General features: G+C 38.4%; 1 protein-coding gene, 1 long non-coding RNA gene and 1 other non-coding gene across 4 annotated transcripts; 2 read left to right on the top strand and 1 right to left on the bottom strand.

Annotated features, from left to right (window-relative positions):
- Positions 1-1,808: 1,808 nt before the first annotated feature.
- On the top strand, positions 1,809-1,885 carry Trnat-ugu (transfer RNA threonine (anticodon UGU)). The gene has a single exon. It is a non-coding gene; the product is annotated as a tRNA-Thr (tRNA).
- Positions 1,886-6,945: 5,060 nt separating this feature from the next.
- LOC113666627 (sterol regulatory element-binding protein cleavage-activating protein) lies at positions 6,946-23,070 on the top strand. Of its 2 annotated transcripts, XM_027182418.2 has the most exons (25): positions 6,959-7,095; positions 7,247-7,529; positions 8,350-8,494; positions 9,365-9,522; positions 10,048-10,206; positions 10,726-10,802; positions 11,596-11,713; positions 11,903-12,011; positions 12,432-12,513; positions 12,814-12,940; positions 13,176-13,288; positions 13,816-13,910; positions 14,142-14,240; positions 14,492-14,558; positions 14,761-14,969; positions 15,869-16,197; positions 16,862-17,264; positions 17,647-17,762; positions 18,337-18,943; positions 19,101-19,186; positions 19,270-19,612; positions 19,849-19,929; positions 20,564-20,776; positions 21,212-21,274; positions 22,162-23,070. In XM_027182418.2, the coding sequence occupies exons 2-25, from the start codon at positions 7,348-7,350 to the stop codon at positions 22,342-22,344; spliced, it is 4,164 nt and encodes a 1,387-aa protein (XP_027038219.2). In that variant the 5' UTR covers positions 6,959-7,095; positions 7,247-7,347; the 3' UTR covers positions 22,345-23,070. The 2 variants fall into 2 exon arrangements, with proteins under 2 accessions (XP_027038218.2, XP_027038219.2); XM_027182417.2 differs by having other exon boundaries at positions 6,946-7,529.
- On the bottom strand, positions 20,197-21,873 carry LOC149040601 (uncharacterized). Its single transcript, XR_016179731.1, has 2 exons — positions 21,780-21,873; positions 20,197-21,710 (listed from the first exon to the last, which is right to left on the bottom strand). It is a non-coding gene; the product is annotated as an uncharacterized LOC149040601 (long non-coding RNA).
- Position 23,071: the final 1 nt, after the last annotated feature.

The raw sequence follows: 23,071 nt of genomic DNA on the forward strand, positions 1-23,071 counted from the left end.
GTCGGTAAACATTTGCGAGTCTTAATCAGCCGTAATGGCTTTATGCAATAATTGAATCTTAAACTCTGTTGAAAAATAGTTCGTGGTTAGGCTATTCCGACGCGGCGTTTCTAGAGACTCTTCCGAAAACTTTTTGGAATTTTTTAATAAACTCGCTGAAAGACGCGCGCTCCAGAATAGACCAGCCGCTGCCACGAGTTTTTTGAAAACTCACTCATTTTAAACTAGAAGTGTGGAAATGAGGTCGAAAATCCCATGTTTGGCAAAAGAAGGGCAAATTGCATATAAGCACGATGTTGGAAGATTCTAGGGGTCTCTGAAGAATCCCTTGGCAGAGACGAAACTCCACTTCAGACTAGCGACGAATTCTCTTAAGCTGCAGAAAGAAGTACTTGGGAAATCTTGCCCTGTAATGATATACTCAATTCCCAAATAGATTGCGTCCAGTGGCACTGGGGCAGCTCTTGTTACGAAATTACTGCCAAGATCGCGAACGATATACAGTTTCTTATATGTACGGGTTAGAGGACATTTCAGGATTGCGCCCTGCTTCCCAAGTTTACGCAGCACCGATGCTATACAAATTTTGGAATTTTTTTCGCTGAATTATTTTCATTTGCATAACGGAAAGAGATGAGAAAAGGGCTATGAACTGCTTGCAGTTTACCAAGCTGATAAATTTACACAAAATGGAATGGCCCTAGCCACGGTTTCTTCGTCAGAGATGATAGCTCAATAATTATCATCACTTTTCCTTGAAAGTTCTCCTTGCTCACAGCCTGAAATGCAAGGTAAAGTTAGAGAGAGAAAGACCCCTCAAGGGAAAACTTGTCGAGGAATTTGCTAGTTCAGCCAACTTCCGTTACGACGCTTGTAGAGAAATTTAAAACCTATACTCAAGTTCTCTTTACTATCAGCGTCTGTATCAAATAACGAACAGTTTTTCTTGATCAGGGCACTCGACGACGTGAGTTTTGTGAAGTTGTTAGTACTCATGCAATATCGTATTAGATAGTTACAATTCTTAGCTTATAGATGTGGATTCAAAGCATGCGAGTTTACCATTTCTCTCAAGAGATCAAAATGATAAATAAAAATTTAGGTACCGTCAACATTGCGCTTGATGAATATGAGAGGGTGTTTATTCTTAAAGTGCATCAGAAAGATTCCAACCAGTTTGTAACATCTAAGTGAGTTATTACGCGGTTGTTTGTCTAGGCTAAAACGATCAGTTTCAAGCTTTTTAAAAATACACTCTTGAGCATGCGCATTTGACAAGGGCCTCTTTATCCCGCCAATAGATACAGAACATAACGTTCTAAAAACGCTCCATTTTCAATGGTCTCCATCTACTTTAAAAAGGAACCCTGGTGATTTCAAATGCTCCACTCTAAAGAGCGTTTTTGAAAGTTCTGTTTCCAGTGGACACGCATTCTATGATCTTCTATGCAATGAGTCTGAACGGTAGACCTGACTGTACAAATGTTGTTGCGTATTTTATCTTAACGTAACCTAGTGTGGACTAAGCCTCTAAGTGTATTGTAGGGGCGCCCTTTGTTTCCTAAAGACCTGGATTTTGTAAGAAATCTTTTTGGAAAATTTAGTGGCGGTAGAAGAGTAGAAGTAAGGGAGAATATTCTACACGTCTGAATTGAAAATGAGGTGAGGGATCGAAATTCAGCCTAGGAATTCTGCGTCGTAACCGGAAAATTCTCCGATCACCGATACCTTGATTCTTAATAGTGAATTCAGACGAATACTGTTTTTGTGTTTGTTTTATTCTGTTTATTCCTCTTCAATCATCGAAAGCCTCGTTAGCTCAGGGGTTAGAGCACTGGTCTTGTAAACCAGGGGTCGAGCGTTCAAATCTCTCACGGGCGGGGCTTGGCATGATTCCTTTTTGTTCTCGAGCTCGTCATATCAAAGTACAGAACCATTTCGGTTTCCTAAAATAATTGAAACTTACGGGGTCGAGAGTTCAAATCTCTCACGAGGCTTTATTACTTTTATGCCACACAACGTGATTATGCCTACTAAAACCAACATAGGTGTTTTTACTCTTTGAATTAGATATCTAAGTGTACTTATACCCAATCGTAAGCCAGAGGTTGTGAGATTCACAACAATCCATTCTCTATTCTCTGAACTCTCCTTGAGAGGCAGTCAAGTAAAAACCAAATTATGCTCTGGGTTCGCTAACAAGCAGAATTCCTGTTTAATGAGCTTCATTCTAACCCCCTTTTCACTATTTCAATAAAATTTGATGAGATTAGAACAATTATGTTACATTATATAATCAGTAAAGTTCAATGTGAATTCGATTGTTTCGTTATCAGTATGTAAAAATTGATAAATAAATGATAAAGTGAATATTCAAGATGATGAATGTATCAATATATCATTCGCAGTGAGCAGCTTAGAAAATATTTCCATGCAAATACTTAAAACATTCTACGGGAGACAAATTTTCGGGCAGCAGATTTTTTTAACGGGAAAAAAATTCCTCAGAGTAACATGTCTGAAAAACAGATTATAATCTTTTGGTCTGAACAAACATCATGCAACTTGGGAATGCTACAAGTCAATCTCCCCCCTCCCCTCCCTTTTAACTTCTCTAATGGTCAGTGATCTTAAGTCTCCTGCAGAGTAGTCGGGGTGAATTTCAAAGCTACAAAATGTTTTTTAATTTCATATAAAAGAAATTTGCTTCAGTTTCGTTCAAGAAAAGTCCTAGTTAATCTAAGGAAGTTTATTTCTACTAGGGTGGTTTCAATGGAAAATAAAACCTTTTCGTCGCTTTTAAATGTATATTTCGGCTTAATCTAAAGATCAACGTTGCAATCTGTGTAAAGAGTTAATTAACCCCAGAGAAAGATTGCGATTTTGTTTTTGTGTTCATCCTGTCGATACTCCTTGATGTGATGATGCGCAAGGTGATTAAATTTTTCTCTAATGTTGCTTTAATAAGATTTAGCAAAACATTGTGTGAAGTTCCCTGGCCACACCATTTAGACACCAAATTATACGATTACCATTAATGATAGTAATATCATCGTAGAACCACAATTGTCATGATAATAATTATAGTTATAATTATCGGTAGTTATAGTATTGGTAGAATTGATAGTAGTATTAGCAGAAGCAGTGGTAGCAGCAGTAGCATGCAGCAGCAGCATGCAGCAGCAGCAGCAGCAGTAGTAGAAGTAGTAGTACTGGTAGCACTAATAGTACTAGCAGTACTAGTACTACTACTAGTAATACTAGCAGTACTAGTACTACTACTAGTAGTAGTAGTAGTAGTAGTAGTAGTAGTGGTAACAGTAGCTGTAAATGTTTTTATCCATAGCTTATCTTATTGTTGTTCATAGCAGTAATCCTATATCTGTTTGTTGCACGCAAAAAACATTGTTCCAACTCTCGATCTTAATTTAATACTACATGACTGTTTTATCTCATTTAGAGCAGTCTGTTTCGACCCACACTTTGGGAGGTGAAAACAACTGAAGAAACTGACAAATAAAACCTAGTTATTTTTTTTATTTGAAAGACAATTCCAGCGTCAATCCTTATGCAAACAGGTTTATCTCGTGTGAGCAGCAATTATTTCCTTGCCATCTGACCGCTTAATCCAAACCTCTCTCGACAGACTTCAGTCTGAAACAAGTAGGGCTCAAAAAAAGAAGAAGATTCGCAGACGCTCAACTGGGATTTATTTCTGGTGCCCAATCCCCACTACAGCTAACAATGCACGGCGAATAATTTTCCTCTTCAAAAATATAAACACTGCCTTGTAAGAAGAACATTTTAAAGCAAGATTAGGGTTACGGGAAGGATTATGAGATTACGCTCGCAGTCTGCTTTGAAATCTAATTGTTTATTTGTTTTAACCAAGTTTCAGCAGATTATGGCGTAACTTGAACTTAATGGTATGATGCCAGATTTTGCAAATTTCCGGAGTGCTGTAACTTTCAAATTATCAAAATACTCCTAAAGACGATTTGAAAAACAGAACAAACCTGAAATGGTTTTACTCAGCGGTGGCTGCTCCGAGAGAGATACAACTCCATGGATGAAAAATGAGATCTAGTATTGTTCCATCTATAAAACGCACGGGGTTCCTGATTCAAAATTACTTCTATAAGACACGATAAGAAGCTCAGAAGGTGCTAGCACGATTTCCTCTGCTTTACGTCTCTAAAACACCTTTAATTGGTTTTGTTATTTTCTTTTTTTACACTAGACAAAAAAAAAGCAAGTATAAGCTGCAGCAGAAGTTATAAAGAGTTTTGATCTGATCACTAAATATGATGAAGAGAGTTGGAGCAGAAGCGAATGCGAACTTCACTTGCTTAATTTCCTTTGTATTTATTTCCTTTCCATTAAAGATAATGGAAAGATACTAAAGATACTACCTGCATCCATTCCTTTCAGAGAGAGAGAGAGAGGGAGAGAGAGAGACAGCAAGGGCAAGCCTCGCCAAAGGAAAACTAAGGAAACAAGATGTTCCCTTTTCTTTGGGGAGCAACAGAAAGAATTTCTGCCAAAGGGTGTGCTCGAGATACTTCCACGACATGCTATGTTAAAGGAAATTAGTCTTTTTGCTTTTTTCTGATCGAGAGCGGCTGACTGAAATTTAAAATCGTCTTTAATATCTCGCGCTCAATCGCGAGGGGCGTCTAAGCTTCTTTCACAGAGACTTGCCACGAGAATTCGAACCATTGCTATATTATGATCGTAAGCCAGTGTCTGGTATTTGAAATTATCTCTAAATCAGTCATTTATTACCTAACCTGCATTCGTCGGAAATCGAGGCATCTTAACGTAACTCAAAAATAAACATAAGATATAGTTCCATAAGGGCATAGCAGATATAAATGATATGCCAAGAGCCTTACAAAAGACCAATGAAAAAAAAAAAAAAACAGTTCAAGGTCAGTTTTCATCGGTGAACTCATTTTTCTCTTCATTTACCTATACTCATTTATTCGCTTATTTATCAGAGAACGGAGAACATAGTATGATATCTGGCAGAGCAATGAGTCGACAACTGCCATATGTATACAAGTCACATCCCTGATAACATACACAGCTCCTGTGACTTCGAGGAGCTACAGGGTTTACACTCAGCTGCTTTGTTGAGGTGTTCGAGCTACTTCTTCCAGGTTCCAGAAAGTGTCGTTCAGACTACTGTTTCTGGTAATGGATAATTGTCTATCTTCTCCCGTTCTTTTTCCACCACCCACGTGGCAAAGGGACACGTGACGTAAGTTATATAGCACGGTCTTTCTTCCTTTCCAGAAAAGCTATGCTGAAGGTGTGTTATGAAGGACATGGTTATATTTTCAAAATTTGTGGATTATGTTCTTGACGTTTTCGGGTTTCTTTTCTGCAATTGCTAAAATCATAACTCACCTGCGTGGATTATTGCTTTACTTGATTTTCATTCGCAGGTCAAAAAAACTGAGATCAAACCTGTAGATTATTAGCATTATCATTGCACCAGTGTATGATCTTTATCATTATTATTTTAAATATTCCTATTATCATTATCAGCAAGACATGCTAACTGGAATATAAAGCATATTATTATCTGTTCGTCAGCCAGTGACTAGCCTGACGAATCTTCTTTAAATAACTTATTTATTTACCAAGCTTGCAGTTGTCTGATATTGTGGTGTCCCGTCTCAAAATCACACGGAATAAGGTCTCATTTGTGGCAGAGACAAATGACTGCACGACCTTTGTGCAAAAAGACCACCAAAGTCTTTCTTTTTTTTCATTCGGGAAGTTACCAAGTTTGAACTGCATATGCTGGAAAAAAGAATAACATCAAAGAAATAAGCTAACAAGCACATAGGCTTTTTTACTGGTTTTTCGGGCATTTAGTAGTTGAATTATATCGCCAGAAGGAAAACCTTTACAGAGAAGAACAGACCTCTTTAAACCTCTTCAAGTTAATTAAGAGAAATTAAAAACTGAGAATGTGACATCCCAGACAGAGAATGATAAATGGACAAAACTATGTGAGATTATATCAGGAATATTCCTTCAAATATCATCAAATTTAAGCTTTTTATTCCTCTTGATCAGGTTTATAATGCAGGATTCAATTTCGGTGAACAGCAGACTGGTTCTACCCGTCTTAGACTATAACTGACTGACATTGTAATCAGCCATCGCGCTCCGTAAGCACAACATGATGGTTGATAATCAAAACGAATCGATGGCTTTTTGCAACTCAATTTACCGATAGCATTTTCTTAGTAAATTAAAACGGGATAACTAATGTAGACGCTGTGTCTCTATTTAATGCTCTTCCATACGATATTCAAATTCTTAGTGATTATTACAACTTTAGATTAAAATTATGTGAATTTTTATCATTGCAAGCTTTATCTTCAATTAAAATTCTTCATTCACATATTTTTCATTTTTAATGTGTTTATTTGTTTTTGATTTTTTGATATCTTAACCGTAAAGAGATATATATTTTCCACCCAAAGGGTTTTTTAATTGATTTTGGGTCTTCAATATTTTTTGGTACTAACGGATCACGAAGAGCCATTTTCTGGCCATGAACACGCTTCCATGCATGGCCGTCAAAAACACAGAACTCCCGAAGAGAACACATTTTATATTAGACAGGTTGGAAAGGGCACTGAGTTCGAAAAAGCGTGGTAGGGGGTCGAAAATTAGAAGTGGCATAGTAGATGCTAAATCAGAAACCGTCAACATTAGGTCGGAAATCCTATTTAGATTGCTTGTGGTCACAACAAATGGCAAAGGAGCGCTTCCGGAGTTAATAAAGTTTACATTTTAGTCTAAAGTACATTTATACCGGAAAAATGAACAAATTAAAGCACCTTTAATCGCGTGAGACATCGCGTGATAAATCTCATGACCAACTGAAGTCCCAGCTAGGCCGCGACTTATGAGTCCGCAATTCAAACTAACTAGCGGTCATACGTTGGAGAACAAACATGGCGTTGAAACCAATTTTAGACTTGAAACAGTTCACTTTATTTTTACAGGTTATATCACGGCCAGAATAGCGCAATGGCAGCAAACGGATATGTGAGAGGAGTGGCAGTATTTGTGAGTTGTGGATTTTCATTTGTTTGACCCCGATCCTACTGAACTTGGGCAGGATTCGAACCAAAACTGCGACACACTTGTAAAGTGTGAAGATGACCCTCGTGTCAGCGACGTTAACTTTGCATAACTAAACATGGATATTGCTCTTCAGTTAGGAAACCCATAAAACATCGAGTGAAAGGCAGAAAGGGCGTTGATCTTGTATGAAAGAGGAAGTTCAGCTGGGCTTTTTTAACGCGTTAACGCTGAGTAATGAACATGAGTGCAAATGAAATCGCAGTCGATGACGGAAAATCGAATGAAACCCAAGTTATGGAAGAGAAGGAGACTAGTGCGGACTGGATTTCCCGCTTATGCTATGAACATGGACTTTTTTGCGCCACGCATCCAAAATTGGTCATAGTATTCACTGCGATGGTGGTTTTCTCTTGCAGGTAAGAGAAGTATCACGGTAAATAGTTGTGGAACATGTGTACCTTTTCTTTCATAGCAGATCACATGGCATGGGATTTGGATGGGTGATTCCCCTTAATTCTCTTAATTAGTTTTCGTATGTGGAACTAAATTCGAAACCTAGAGTATTTCATATTTTATGATGCGTATTCTGAAACCATGCACACACGTGTACCGTATTTTTCAATTTTGAATTGTTTACTTTGCCTGTCACGTTCATACAACTTTTTATAGGAACACTAGAAATATACATGTACTTCAGAATTTCGCTTTTAAAGAACTTTTTTTACCCTTGAAGCCTGATAAACATCATAATTTCAACTGTTTGGTTTCCCAGTTATACACAAGTCTACATGTATGTGTTAGAGAGGGGAGGTATTTGTTAGTTTGTGTGTCAAGGAAAATGGGATTGGATTTATTACAGTTCGAAAGGCAACCAGGTGGACAGTCAGACATGGTTTGATGCTACTCTGGTTTAAAGATTTAATGAATGTAACAGAGAAGTCACAATTCATAGACCCAATGTGTTGCCAATCCTGTCTAGTGTCTTGATCAGGGGTGATCTAATTGCTGCGACAAGAAGTCCTTTTATATGCTCACTAATTAACTGCCATTTTTTTTCTGACGAGATAAAAATAGGTTTCAGGTAGTAAGCCATCATCATTACAGTTTAAAGGAGTGTGGGTGGAGTTGATATGCCATGCACCATCCCTTTTTTTTTTTTCTTTTTCCATTTATCCAATATTTTACTTATAAAAGTTATTATTGTGGAGTCATCATTCCTCGTTTTAATTTTGACAGTGCCCCTCTCCTCTCAGTACCACTATTTGGAGGTTCAGCTGCTATTGAATGGATAACTCTAAGTTCATCTGGAGTTTATGTTTCTGACAGCCAGGGTAAAACGCCAAGGATCTTACAGGGGAATGACAATACTATACCAAGATGGGTAAAGAAAACATCTTTTAATCTGTGTATTTTGGTGAATAATTTAAAGAAAGCAACAAAACGCTTAAGTCTGTGAAACATGTTTCAACAGAAACTTCTGTCATCTTCAGTTAATTAATGTACAAAGTGTTGGAAGTTGAATTATATAGTAAGTAGAACAATGCTAATTATGATGAATAGTGACAACAAGAACAGAGGTAAAGCATGAAAGTGTGAGAATTAAAAGGATAGTTTTAGACCTACATAGTGTAATTGTTGATTCAAGGATGGTTTGTTCTCTTTGAATATGAATAGCCTCTTCCATCTTGAGTTGAAAACCGGTAGAGGCGTGATCCAAAACATGGAAGTTATCTGATCACACCTCTACTGGTTTTCAACTCTTTCTTAAAATTTTGGCAAATGTTTTGAATCAAAGAGTAACAGGTGATGATCTCCTCTGATTATCCAGTAATGGTAGTCCTATAGAGAAATTTTATCACCACTAGTGACAAACATGTCAGTAATCAAGCAGTCGGAGCAGAGTTCACTGATAGATTGACTTAATATAATAACAGTTACTGTCCCCTCTATGGGTCAGCTAGTGGATTTTCCCCTCACAAATGATCAGACCTCTAATTGCTACACATTTTCTTTTAAATTACTTAATATTAGAATTTGATGTGAGATCAAGATTTCAACTACTATCTGATAAGTTTGAGTCTTCTCATTTCCCTTTTTCTGGATAATCTGCTAATAACTTTTGGGAGTTAAAGGGTTAAAACCTTTTTGTCCAATTTTACAGTTAGTGTGTCAGTTATACATGTAACAACAATTCCTCTATGACTTAGTTTTGTACAATTTTTTTATTTGATAGTAGATTATATTTTTGCAGTTTGTAGGAGATCCAGTGTTATATATACAACAGTTTATACTGATGGCACATGTGAGTCCTTGGAGACCACATCTTCAGAATAGTTTGGTTATCAAGGAAGCACTAAAACCTGGCTTCAACATCACAAAGCACATCACCGATTTTCAGCATAAGCAGGGGTATGATTTTACTACTACTACTATTACCAAGAACAGAGTACCTAGACCTACTAATAGATTACACTGTTACCATGACCTATTTATTTCTTATTACCAACTGCATTGCTATGGGTAAGTGGAGGTTGGGTGCCTGAGACGTCCACTATTGGCAGCCAGCTCCTAGATGGAGACTGCTCTCATGGCTGGCAAATCTTAACAACCCAGCTCTGAGCTTCCACAGAGGAAAAGGAAATAGGCACCCATCAAACTGAATAAACAGTGGAAAGAGGGAGGGAAGAGGTGGGGAAAACTGCCTTGATGATAAGCTGCCACTACAAACAATGCTGAAAGTTCACACTCAAAGCACACACAAGAATGCCTCAAACAAAGAGTACATAGAATTCCAATGCATGCACATATGCAAAAACTACTGACTACTACAGAACACTGATGCTCTTTGCTGTTAACTCTGTTAAATTGCACTAAACTAACTAGAAGATTAAATGTATTTATTTATTTCTTTGTCAATGTTTTTCTTGTCCTTAGGAGTCACTTGGTAAAATTGAATGATGTCTGTTTACAAGTGAGTTCTGGTCCCAGCATTTCACAGTTTTCTGGCCTTGGAATAAATGATCAAAGATACCTTCCAACCAAAGGGTGCCTGTTGCTGTCACCGGCAAATCTCTGGAACAGGAGCAGAGAGAGGTGAGAAAGAGCTAACAATCCTCTGTTGACTAAAAAGTTAGTTGATGAAGCTAAGAAAACTTTGGGATGTTGGTGGCATTAGTGGACTAACTGAGGTAAATCATTGATCTGTGAGACATTGGGAGATTATAATTCTTGTGTAAAACCATCATGCAGGGAGATCTTTCTCGGTAGCATTTTGGGAAACTCAGTCTCTTAATTCTTTAAAGAAAGCAGTGTGCCATTTTTCATAGCTGGGCATGAACACAACTGTTTATGAACAGAATATTATTTGCAGAAAAATACAGTTAAATTGTACATTGCATCACACATTAGCAGTCTGTTATAAGGGAAGATTTTGTTGTTCACATGATATCGGCATAAGCCATGAAAAGAAAGAAAAGGTCCATCAAATGATAATATTATATAGATATAGTACATAAACTAATTACAATTGGCATCACTTCAACTTGTGAATCTATTTACTTTTGTTTCACATGTTTACTAGACTAAGCTGGTTATCCCTTTCTCTCGTTTAAGATTTGATCAAGATGCTTCAGTTTTAGATGACTTATATCTGGTTCCCAGGAGGACTCCTTTTAACATTGGCCTCAAAGGTTTGACTCAAATAAATAATAGAAATAAATTTATCATGAAGATAGCAACTACCATAGCTAGTTATTAGCTTTTAACATAATGTTCTGTCATTTACATTATAATTATCTCTCGGTATCCCTAGGAAGTACTCAACTTGGTAACATAATCACTGTTTTAATATTGATCACTGCACAATGTATACACATGACATTTAAATTGAATTAGTATGAAGTGTGTCAATACACAAGGAGGTCTAGAAAGTTTTCATCCCCACCAAAGAGAGGTTATTGTGCCTGCTCTGCCCTCCTTCAAGGAAGGCTGTAGACACTATGTTGTGGTGTCTTGTAAGTCCATAAACCTTCCCCCAAGCCCCTCACAGTTTTCAAAATGGTCAACTATCGTGGGACACTTGTAACATCTCTTGTGACTCATCCTAGTTCAGATCTGCCACTGGCCACTGTTTTTTGAATTCATGTCTGGTTTTGTTGGGTTTAGTTTGATGATTGTTCAGGGTCTCACCTCTGCATTTCTACATTGTTATCTATTTGAACGTAATAGCTATGTGATCAAACTTTCTCGCATATGTGCAGTCATGGACTGCCTTTTATTGGGAAATCTTAGAAAGAGAAGGGCCGTAAGGCAAAATGTTCCAAAGAAATTATCTGGAACTTCTTGATGGAGGGGTTAGGCAGCTCAGAGTTTATTAACTCTACACCCTGTATGGCAGATGTGTGACAGTTACTACTTGGAATACCTTATTGAAATGTAAGCTTAATGCTAGTGATGAGATTAAAATTCCATTCACTGTTACAGAGTACATACTTGGTTTGCCACTCAAGGAAACTGGAATCTTTCCCAGTTTGAAAACAGATGGACCAAATCATGTCATCCAGTATGGAGTTACACTTGTAATGTCATCACATAACCCGAGGTAAAGCAATATCCAGACTTAAGTAAACTGGAGCTTGTATAGAAATCACCACTGTGCGAAAAATTTTGTTTGGAGGATTGGAAACATCGTACATGTATGTTTAGCAAAGGTACAGACTGATATAACATGAATGTGTCATTGAGGGAGACTATCTTCCTGAATCTTTAAGTTTTGGCTTGTTTACTTCAGGTACATTGATCAACTGAGCAAAGAGTTGAAGAAGGACTTTCCTCTGGCATCTGCCACAGAAAAAGATGAAAATGTGAACAAAGATGACATCGTGCATATATACTACAAGGTAACGATCCTGAAATTCTTAAAAAAATTGTTAGTGAAGTCTACATTCTGATTGGTTCTTATAACCTATTTTTTTTTACAAGATGGGTGTTTACTTGGCATGAATATTTGCAATTTTTCCCTCTTTACTTTGTGAAACACAAATGTTGATTTCTTGCTGCCTGAATCAGCTCACAACAATACAATAGCTGTAGATCCAAGAAGATGTGAGAATGTGGTGTGATTTGAGAACACCAAGGGCACACTGCTAAGGGTTTTAAGGCTACTTTTTTGTTCTTGTTGTATTTTGACATCATCCATGATGTTTACTCAGCAGTGGATTCACAGCAATAAAGAATTTACAGAACATTTACTTGTTAATGGTGAATTCTCCACTTCTAGGCTTTTCTAATGTTATTCTGTTTTTTCTTGTAATCCACAGGGTGAAGACAGAGAGCTACTTGAGCTTGCCCCACTTTGTGTTACATATTTCATTGTATTTCTATATTTAGCATTTTCTGTTGGTAAGTTGAAAATTAGTATAATTTTTTTTCTTACGAATTATTTCAATATCACTTTGTGCTGGTGGAAGAAAAAAAATAAGTTGTCCTTATGTACATGTAGATGAGCTATCTTGGATATCCTAGGGTTCTATTTTTATGGGTCTGCTCGACAAACCATCAGTAATAAGCTGCCTGTAGTGTTATGTACCCCTTGGGTGGTTGGGGAGTCATTTCAATGTGAAATTGAACAGCCCATAGGTAATAAGTTTTTTCAAGAACTTGCAAAAATTTGTTTAAATCCTAAATTGTGCTTTATTACAGGAAAGATAGAGATGGTGAAAAGCAAGTGGGGTTTGGCATTCAGTGCTGTGATTTGTGTGATAGCCTCTCTCGTTATGGCCTCTGGACTGTGCTCATTCTTTGGCCTTGTTACCACTCTGGATAGCAGGTAAGAAGCATGAACAGACTCAAACAGGATTACCTTTTTGGATCATCACTGCATCATCACTGCAAACCAAAGTGTTACACCTGTAATAACGTTGAATCTTTGTTAGACATTAAAGTAATGCAGTCACTTAGTTTAGATGCCCTTTGACCAATTTAATTTTCATGCTGTAGCTACCACTATACTTTTTTTTAAATATAATGCATTCATGACATTTTCCATTTCTTGACTTGCACAGTGAGATTTTTCCATATCTTGTGATTGTGGTTGGTGTGGAGAACATCCTGGTGATAACAAAGTCTGTGGTGTCAACTCCAGTGGACTTGGAGGTCAAGATAAGAGTAGCCCAAGGTATTGAACCATGCTCATAGGGAAAAACTCTACATCCAAGATTTTATGATAGATTTAATACATTCTTGAATCTCAAATTCCTTGTGAAAGACCATGAACGGTTCAAGATGCAAAACATGTGAAGTCAGTCAAGAAATTATTATGTTACCATATATTTTTAGTCAGAAAGATGGAAATAAGGAAAAATCTGAGTTTTCAATGAGGAATAAAACTGCAAACCTTTGGAATTGAATGGTCACAGTTGGAGAGGCTATTTCAAAGTTTATATTTGACATGTAATCTTCAATGATATTGCCAGGATTGGCAAAGTAAAAAGTTATTTTGTTAGTGAAAAGAAACATAGTGAATTTGTGGTCAGTCCTATCCTTATTTTTTCCTCAAGCAAGAGACAAAGGTATAAGACAAAGGTCCTGCATACCGTAGATCCTAACCGTATGAAGGGGGCTTGTCGCATATGGACTAAGTAATAACCTTGTGTGTGTGTTTGTCAGTCATCCATAATTTTGATTGGTTTTTTCACTGTGCAGGGCTTAGCAGAGAGGGCTGGTATATTGTAAAGAATCTTTTAACAGAGATGACCGTTTTGTTAGCTGGCTTTTTTACTTTTGTTCCAGCTGTACAGGTAAATGCACCAGCTTTTTTTCCTTCAAATTTGCGCTCTTTTTTATGTATATCTGTCCCTCTTTCCTATATCTAGTTATTTCTTCAGATTCGTTTTTTCGTTTTGATTTGTTGTAATAGTTGGTAGAGAATAAAAGAAGAGAGGCAAGTGCCCGCAAAAATCGCAAAAGCAAAGAGGGGTAAAATTAACAAATTTAATCTTGTTGTTCAATGCGTTTCATTTTGTTTTCAGGAGTTTTGTTTTTTTGCCATGGTATGTCTGCTGTCAGACTTCTTTCTGCAGATGGTTCTGTTTGTTACAGTCCTTTCCATTGACATCAGAAGAATGGAGGTACAAAAGATGCACTGCATTCCCACATTTATACGTTTGATTTACATATACACCCCCTCCCCTGAGAAAAAATTTGGATTTTTTTTTCAAATCTAAGATTTCGTTGACTCGGTTGAAGCAAAACTTTCTTCAGTGCTACTTTGTTACGAAATAAGGAGTGCACTTTCGTGTGCTGATGTAAATTTCTTGGCAGTTAAAAATTTAGATGCCATGTAAAGTGTATCTGTTCATTTGTGTATACTTTTCTTTAGCTCTCGGATCTTCAGAGGCAGCCAATACAGGTCAGGCAGAGGAATCCGTCAGATGGATCGCACCAAGGTCAGTCACTTTAAGTAGAATTTGAAAAGAACAAAAACATGAAAGAAAAATTGCAAATGGATCATTGAGTTGTGGAATTCTATAGCTTTGATTGCCTTTTCTACCACACGATTAATAAATAATCTAGAATTGGTCTAAAGTATTTATAATATTCGTTCATTCTGATATTTTCTTTTTCTTTTCTTTCCTTCTCCGACGTCAGCACAAACTCCTCCGTCACCAGTGCCAGGCTCCCCTCAATCCGGACAACCAGTGCAGTTTTTCGGCCTGTTACCTCCCCTACCGCAGTCGTCACTGAATAATCAGGGTGATACCCCAAGGCAGTGTCCTGTCTTCTCTAGGAGATTACCCAGGAGGCTTAATTTTGCGTACTTTTGGGCAAGAACAAGAATAGTACAGAAAGCTTGCATGGTAAGGCAAACTGGTTGTACCATTTTATCCGCTAAGCAAGCGGTACAAGTAGGACTTTGAGAAAATCATGAATTTTATTTTTTTAAAAGTTTTAGCACTTTTCTTTTTGTCCGTGTTGCAATTGTCCCTAGCGTCCCTGCTATAATTGCTACAAAAACAGACGAGTTAGCCTAATGGAGTTTTGAACCGTTCAAGATTCGAAAGCTAATTTTGCTAAATGAAAACGGTGATCATGATCATCTTTACAATTGTTTTTCTTTTATCAAGGCGTCAATAATCCCATTACGCCTGTATTTACTGATTTTGAATCAGCATAACCTTCCCCTGTGAGAGAGCATTTTGATTATGCATACCGGCCTCTCCCGGAGAATGAAATTGTTGACATGTACAAAGACAGGAACTCATCACTTGGGTTCCTGACAAAGAGAGTTTTTTTTTTATAGTTTTTGTTTTCAGAATACGGAATAAATGACTTAAAATTGACATTTTTATATTAACAGTTTAACTGTTTTAACTCCCAATATCTCACTAGTAATTCTCTTTACGGTCTGCCATACAATTCTTATGGTGCTGGTTCGGAGAATTCGATATTGGATCAACTAATAATTCCCTTTTTGACATTTGTCTTCATTCTCATCACTTTTCTGCGTGATATTGTAGTGATATTGTAGGGAGAAATTCTTTCTCGATCACTGAAGGGAGCTAAAGGGTTAATTACACAGCAGCTCTGATATTTAGTAAGGGAACAAAGGAATTAAACAAACGCGGTGCTTGGTAGTCTTGATATCGCCGCGTGTTCATCACTTTAAAAGATAAACTTTTATAGGCATAAATCGTTGAGGTTTTTATTCGTTCATAAAAGATGGTTCTCTCAATTTCTACGTTTTAATCCCTCACAGGTGTGCTTCATTTGCTATTTTGTGTACATCTTGAAGTCTCCGGGCTTAGATTCGGTGGATACCTCCCGAGATGTCCAGAGTTCAGTGACTACAGATGAATTTACAAACATCAAAGATTCATGGTTTGATCACAAAGAGGGCAAGACAAGATTCTCCGAGGGAATGAACGAGAGCGGCAATTTGTTAGGATGGAAAGGCAAGAGAGAATCCACAAGAAAGAAAAGACCAGGGTTTTCTTTCAAGTCTCCGTCAGTAGAGTTATGGAGAGGTCTCTATCAACGGCACTGGCCTCAGGTGTTAAGTTATTACAACATAAGTCTTCTGGGCAGGTAAAGATCGATTTAAAAAATTGGATACAGTGGGAAGAGCTTATGTGCGTCCCACCGCTTTTACTTAGGTCAGGTGCCCAGACCTAGCGTCACATGATGCTGGGTTTGTTACTTTTCCTCGTCATCACCCCAAGGGTTTTCTCTGGGTTCTTCAGTGGAAGCAGTAGTCGAGGAGAGTCACTTCATGAATATGCAGCAGCCAAATTCTACCATATTTTTACTTGATCTAACTTTTGATCACTAAGAGTTAGATGGACCGATTATTTTTAATTGCCGTCTGGCAAAGGAAATACTGATTAAAGACGTTTTTTCTTGAGTGCAAGACCATGAAAAGACTAAGGTTCCAAGAGGAATCGAACCTTAAACCTTCCTTTAGGATTGTTCCGCCACGAGTGCAAATATTACGTTCTTGTTACTCTATTTACGTGTGATCTTGATTGTGGTCACGGCGATGTAAGACTCCTTGGTATGGAAGTTAGTGAAAACAAGAACCTTGAACCCTTTGATGAACAAAAATCGAGGGTTTATAATCTATTACGTCAATGCTGTGATTAGAATAGAACTTAATTCAATGAATTAACTTACCAGTATAGAGCAACCCACTCCAATAGTTGACTTCTGTGCTCTACAATAACAATCTAACCCTCTGCTGTGTTGTTTTCAGGTATGTGACAGTCTTACCGCCCGTACATTTGGGAGTCAACATTGATACGGACATTTTTGTCACAGACCTTCCAGTGGATGGTGACCCGCTGTCAGCCACCAGTCAAGGGTTCTCATCAGTAGATGGCACAGGGAAACTCGATCATTCTTTCGACAGTGTACAGGAGACCACCCCCGCGGGAGGCTCCGTAGCTGATGAGGAGATTCGAGATGCGAGGTATTACCACAACGCTCTGTCGTGTGTGGTACTTGGTGTTGTCGTCATGATAATTCTCTTCTTCGTGTGTAAATTTCTGAACGATCTCCAAGTCAATCCCAGTTCGCGACGGGGGAGGAGAGGAAGAGGCCACCGATGTGATGCACTGGTAGAGTGCGTACCCATCACTCTTAGAGGGCACACACAGGTATGTATAGCGTGTAAACAATGCGTTATTACTGTATTGTAACCATTATAAGAAACGGTTCAAACGCCAACCCATTCATGAGCGGATATTGATCTTATGAGTGCGACTTGAGCACGATGGCTAATTCCATTGGATGAATCCGAGCGAGCCAAAAATGACTCAAAAATATGAATTCCGTAAAAACTTCCTGAACTTATTATCATCATCATTTTCATTATCACTGTTATCGTAATTATTTTCATTATTATCATTACCATTACAGTTATCGTTCTTGGTAGTTATCGTTCCCTTTCCTCGTCCTCCTTATTTTCGCAATCATCATCATCACTCTTTCCTGGTCGTTATTAATGTTACTTTTGTCTTTTTTATTACTTCAATGTAGAACGTGGAGCATTTGAAATGCACTGTATCGTCCATTGTCAGTGTTTGTTTAAGCGGCCAGATATGTGTTTGGGACATTGCCACTGGAGATTGTCTGAGAGTTATAAACAGAAGGAGGTCAGTTTATTTTCCACTTTAAACTCTCTTTTGTTCATTCTTCCTCTCTCTGGAGTAAGTGATAAATATATTCTCCTCCTAAAATATCAGTATATTGCCACGGAGAAAGGAAATGGGCGGAAAGAAATACAACTACTAGGCTTTGTCTGATTTAGCACCGTTTACACCAAATTCTCAGTGCTAAATTGTGAGAAACGTATGACACTTGCAAAATAATTTAAATTGAGATCTTTGGAGTAAAAGGGTTTCGGTGTTGTGTAAAAGCGATTTCTCTCTCTATTTTTATCGTTATTTTCCGAACGGTGTTCACGTTCTCCTTCCTTTACCATTTTTCTCCCTTTTCTGGGCTATTTTTCAGCAATTTTGCGGTTCTCTTTCATTAAAATCTTCATAACAATATTTTGAACTTTACTTGAGCGGCTGGGTGGGTGTGGAAGGTTATAATCTAGCACCAAGGCAGTCCTGATTTCCATCGATTCCTATCGGGGAGCGTTTTGTGGAATTCCACGAATGCGACTGCAAAGGAGACTATTGAATCGCAGTAAGTTGGGAAAATATTCATATTCCTTCGCAGTCCATTTCAATCGGACGCCTCACCCAAGCCAAAGCCAAAGCGTAAGAAATCAAAGCAGAGGCGCAGCGTGGATGCAGACAGTTCTTATACAACACACCGGTCAATGGACAACCTGTCGGCTTCTAATGCGCGTGTCAGCCCCAGGCCTCCATCGGACTTTGAATATGCAACCTTCTCCCCCTTCAATGCGAACGAGAATTGTGCAGTTACAACAAATGAAGTACGGCACTTAACAAAACCTGAATCGAAGTTAAGAGAAAACGAGGTTGAAAATTGCAACTGTTCGCGTGACCCATCGCATATTTCAAATGGATGTCCAAAGTCATCGGGGTACGACTTCAGTAAATACGCAACCGACGTTGACACTTCCTTGTGGCCTTCACGATTGAGTTCCAGAGGTTCCTTCACTAGTTCATGGTCGAGCGCCGATGGAGATGATGTGGGATGGCCGTCGAGTTCCGAAGGATCTTGTGATGAACAAGTCAAGCCTGAGATGCACGTGCACAGTGACAATTACTATGACGACCACTCTAACGGAGCCTCGGTGTGGTGTGTTGATTGTAAGGATGATTTGATGATAATCGGCTGTAGCGATGGAACAATTGAGGTATTCCAATCAGTTAAATAATGTTTCAATATTATCAGTTTAATAGGTGATAAATAAGTATCTTGTCGTATGTCTCTCTGATAATGGTCAGCTGGCCCTAAATCCAGTGGGTGTGTTTTGTCATTCTTTACAAGGTTTTCGTTATTATCTTTTGCAGATATGGAGTTTGTTATCTGGAACGCAGGTTTGTGTTTCACGCGAGGGAAACATTGGTGTAACAAAACTCAGCTTTTTACCGGGAAGGTAGTGTAAATCAAAAATTCCTCTTAAAGAAACGATTACCCAGTACGAATATCTCACTCCAGTCTCTTCTCTTTCTGTTTCAGTCCTCAGATCGTTGCGGCCCGTTTGGATGGCACTTTAGAGTTCTTAACCCTCGGGACTCCATGCAGAGCCGACTTGACCATGCCTCTTTTGGAGAGCTCCCCAATAAAGCGTTCCTCGCCAAGGACTACCCGAAAATTAAATACCCAATCAGGTAACGTTTCGATGACACCACAAAGTAGAGACCCCGCGTCAATTGGCGTCAATGGCTCACACGCATATACTTCACCGGAGCCTCCACTGTGCAGGATTAGTCACAAACTTAGGGCTCATCATCAGCCTATTTGCGTATTAGGTATCATGGCAGGCCGGGTCATAACTGGAAGTCACGACAGGACACTCAAGGTATATATACCCTGTGTTGCGTTAAAACGCTGGTTATCCTTGCATTTTTGGACAGGAAAGTTGAGCGCTTTCACTTTGTAGCCAATCACTTTGCCTTCAAAGAAATCAACTCTAATTCAAACGTTTAATGAAAATTTTGACAGTTACGTGACTGCTACAAATCTGATTGCAGGTCAGATGAATTCTATGAACTACAGCGGCGAAAATTGAACTGCTAAACATTTGTCTTTTTGTAGGTGTTTCGGACTGACGATTGTGTTTGTGTTTACACATTACACGGCCATGCAGACAGCATCAGTACTCTTGCTGTGGATACGGTAAGGAGAATGTCATGTCTGTGCTCCACTCCTCTCCCCCAAGGAGTTTAAATGCATCCCGGTGAACTACCATGGCCACTGGTGTGGGTTGGAGGAAGCGGGAGGGGGCTAGGCAAGGGGGTGGACCAGAACTCCATCGAGGTGAAGAAGCAACACTCTTCTCCCCCCCCCCCCCCTCTCCGTTGCTTCTCGCTTCATTTCTCATTTGTCTGCATAAACGTTAGCTGAATGGGCCACTTGACCCTTTTTCTTCATAAACAAGCTTGCCTCCTAAATTTTTACTTAGCATTTATCACAATAAAAACATCAAAATAACTGAAGAGGCTCATTCTTGCGAAAGAGACCACGAAGGGTTTAAGTCAGCTCTAGTTTAAACAAATCTGGTCGTGTGTTCTTCAGAAAAAATGGAAAGGGAACTTTTATCGATTCGTGCATGCTATTTGGCGTCATTTATCATCTATTTTCGTGATTTTCAATGGACAATTGAAGTTTCTACACGAACAGGGGATTTATGGATTCACTCTTTCGAGCGCAAACACATTTCTCGAAGGAGGTTAAAAATTCCACTCGTTTTAGACTAACTCAAGTGCTCAGGTATTGAATGTTAACTAAGGAATGAATGTTTCTTTTTCAGACAAGCAACCGTCAAGTGATCAGCGGCGCTGCCAATGGTGGTGTGCGCGTGTGGGATGTAATCAGCGGTGAATGTCTGCAACACTTGCGTGGCCATGTGAAGTCTGTGACCGCCGTCACCTGTACAGCTGAGCACTTGCTAAGTGTGAGCTTGGAAAGCGTGCTCTGTATTTGGGATCGAGCGCGTGGCGAGTGTTTACATCGACTGAAGCAGGTAAGGGGGAGTGAGGAAGCTTCCTAAAGATTGCCTTAGAATCAAAATTAAAAGAGGACCAGGTGAGTCAGTGGTAACTTGAAGCAAATTTTGCAGTTTGCGTTGTGCCAGAGGATATACAGGTACCAGGCCCCCATTAATAGCTGCCTCAGACTCCACAAATGTTTACTAGTTCAAACACTCCCTAAAGAGATCGTTTTCCTGAAATGCTTTTCCGTGAAAGGTGTCTACATTTTGTATTTTCGCGTCCAAGCGCAATTGGTGTGATGAGATAAAAAAAATAACGGCTGAACCAGGAGCCCATCCTTCTTTTAATCATTTTCCATAATTCCAATGATTCAGCCATTGTGGTTCGTAAGTCGAAATCTTGTTGCAAGTGCAAAGTTATACATAAGCTTGCAAATAAAAGTATTGAATATTTTTTTTCCCTTGTAGTTTCCAGATCTCTGCTCGAACGTAGTTATGTTGTCACGAACTCTATTTATCACCGGCGGCCAGGTTGGTGAAAAGTGTTTCTTTTTTCCATAGTAATGTCGTATCATAGGCTCTTATGGCTCATTTCTTTCTCCGCAGTCCTCATATATGATTTTCATATATTCACAGTCATTAATTCATCACTTCACGGGTTTATTTGGAACCAACTAAGTAACCAGCTCCCAGTTGGCTTGTTAGTTCAGTTGGTAGAGCGCTGCACCGGTATCACAGAAGTCATGAGTTCAAATCCCGTACAGGCCTGAGTTTTTTTAAGGCCTTATTTTCCCTGTTGCAAAGGTCGCTTTCATATTCAATTACTTGTTATTAACCCTGTGTAGCGTCCACTCATAGCTACTTGAAACTGTACTTTAATCAGTTGTTCACTTGCTAGTTCGTTTCTAATCTGCACATAACTTGTATTCATTCCATTCACAAATTGCACGTGAAAGAGAAAGATTCGCTGAAATAACAACAACGCGACTATTACAAAGATGATATTGACCGAATAACCGAAATACTGCATACTTACAAGTTATTGTGCCTTCTAAATAGAAAGGAAAACTTGTCCTAACGAAACGACAGTATAACTCCATAACAAAACATGTGCTTTTCGTGGGAAAGAGCGCCCGCGATATTTTGCGTGCGGTCACCGAAGACCACACCATATAACGTTCATTTTCTGTCTCTTACACCCTTTGAACCCTAAGAGTTACTAGCATGTAATTCTCCTTACAATATCGCCCCAGGACCACTCATTAATCACCAAGTAAAGAAGCTCTTGATTGTTCAACAAATTCTCTTGGTCAGCGGCTTAAGATATGTACACAGAACAGTATGGAAAACATGCATCATGATGTTAAGTTGTAAAGGGTTATTTTTTACTTGAAATCCCTCTTTTTTTTTTTTTTAAGGGACACATCTCAGTTTGGGACGTTTTGACTGGGAGACGCGTGAAAACGGTTCTGCTCGGAAACGATGACACTTCAGTGTTCGTTCGTTTCGTGAATGTGTGTGAACACGCAACTGTCGTATGTGATTTCGGAAAGGAACTGAAAATTGTGAAGTTTCCTGCAGTAATGGACAAGGCAAAATAATGTGAAGCAATAAAATTAAATAAAGCTAATTTAGGTAGAGAGTTTAACAGTGTGACATAATTTAGAGGTAACGAAATATACCTAAGAATTATGATATACCAAAAGTGAGGTAATATATCCCAAAAATTAGCCAAATGAGTTAATTCAAACTTGAGCATTTCGTGCGATTATTTTAAAATAAAAAAAATTTGCAGAATTGATGCTAGGGTAGACTTTGTGCGGTTACATTTCCTGCACGAAATGATTTTAGTGCTATGTTAAGAAATATTAACAGAGGGCTGAAGAATTTAATGTGCTTGTAATTATTCAATTTCCCGATTAATCTCATTGAAAGGAACTTTCACTCGAAATTCCCCGAACTTCGTGATTATGCAAGTCTGAAATGACCTCATTGATCACGCTAGAGGTTTGTAAACTTTTTCAATGTTTCAAAACGGTAAAAACAAATTGTTTCCTATGTATGGTAGACAGCGATATTTTATGTTTTCTAAAAAACAGCGTCAACGTGCTGGATATTTAATAGAATGGTAATACTAAAATTATATTTTCAAAGTTAGAATTCTGTTACAGGAATTATAGACGTGATGCAATCCTTCGTCGCGATGAATTTTAGCACTAACCAAATTTCATTTTAAGTAATAGGTGTGCCATGTTCTTGTATTGTTTTCTTTCATAAAAACTGAAACAAAAGTCTTTCATTTCTAATAAAATACAAAAATCACGCGAG

Source organism: Pocillopora damicornis, chromosome 9, assembly GCF_964200805.1.
Source record: "Pocillopora damicornis chromosome 9, jaPocDami1.2, whole genome shotgun sequence".
Classification (NCBI taxonomy): domain Eukaryota; kingdom Metazoa; phylum Cnidaria; class Anthozoa; order Scleractinia; family Pocilloporidae; genus Pocillopora; species Pocillopora damicornis.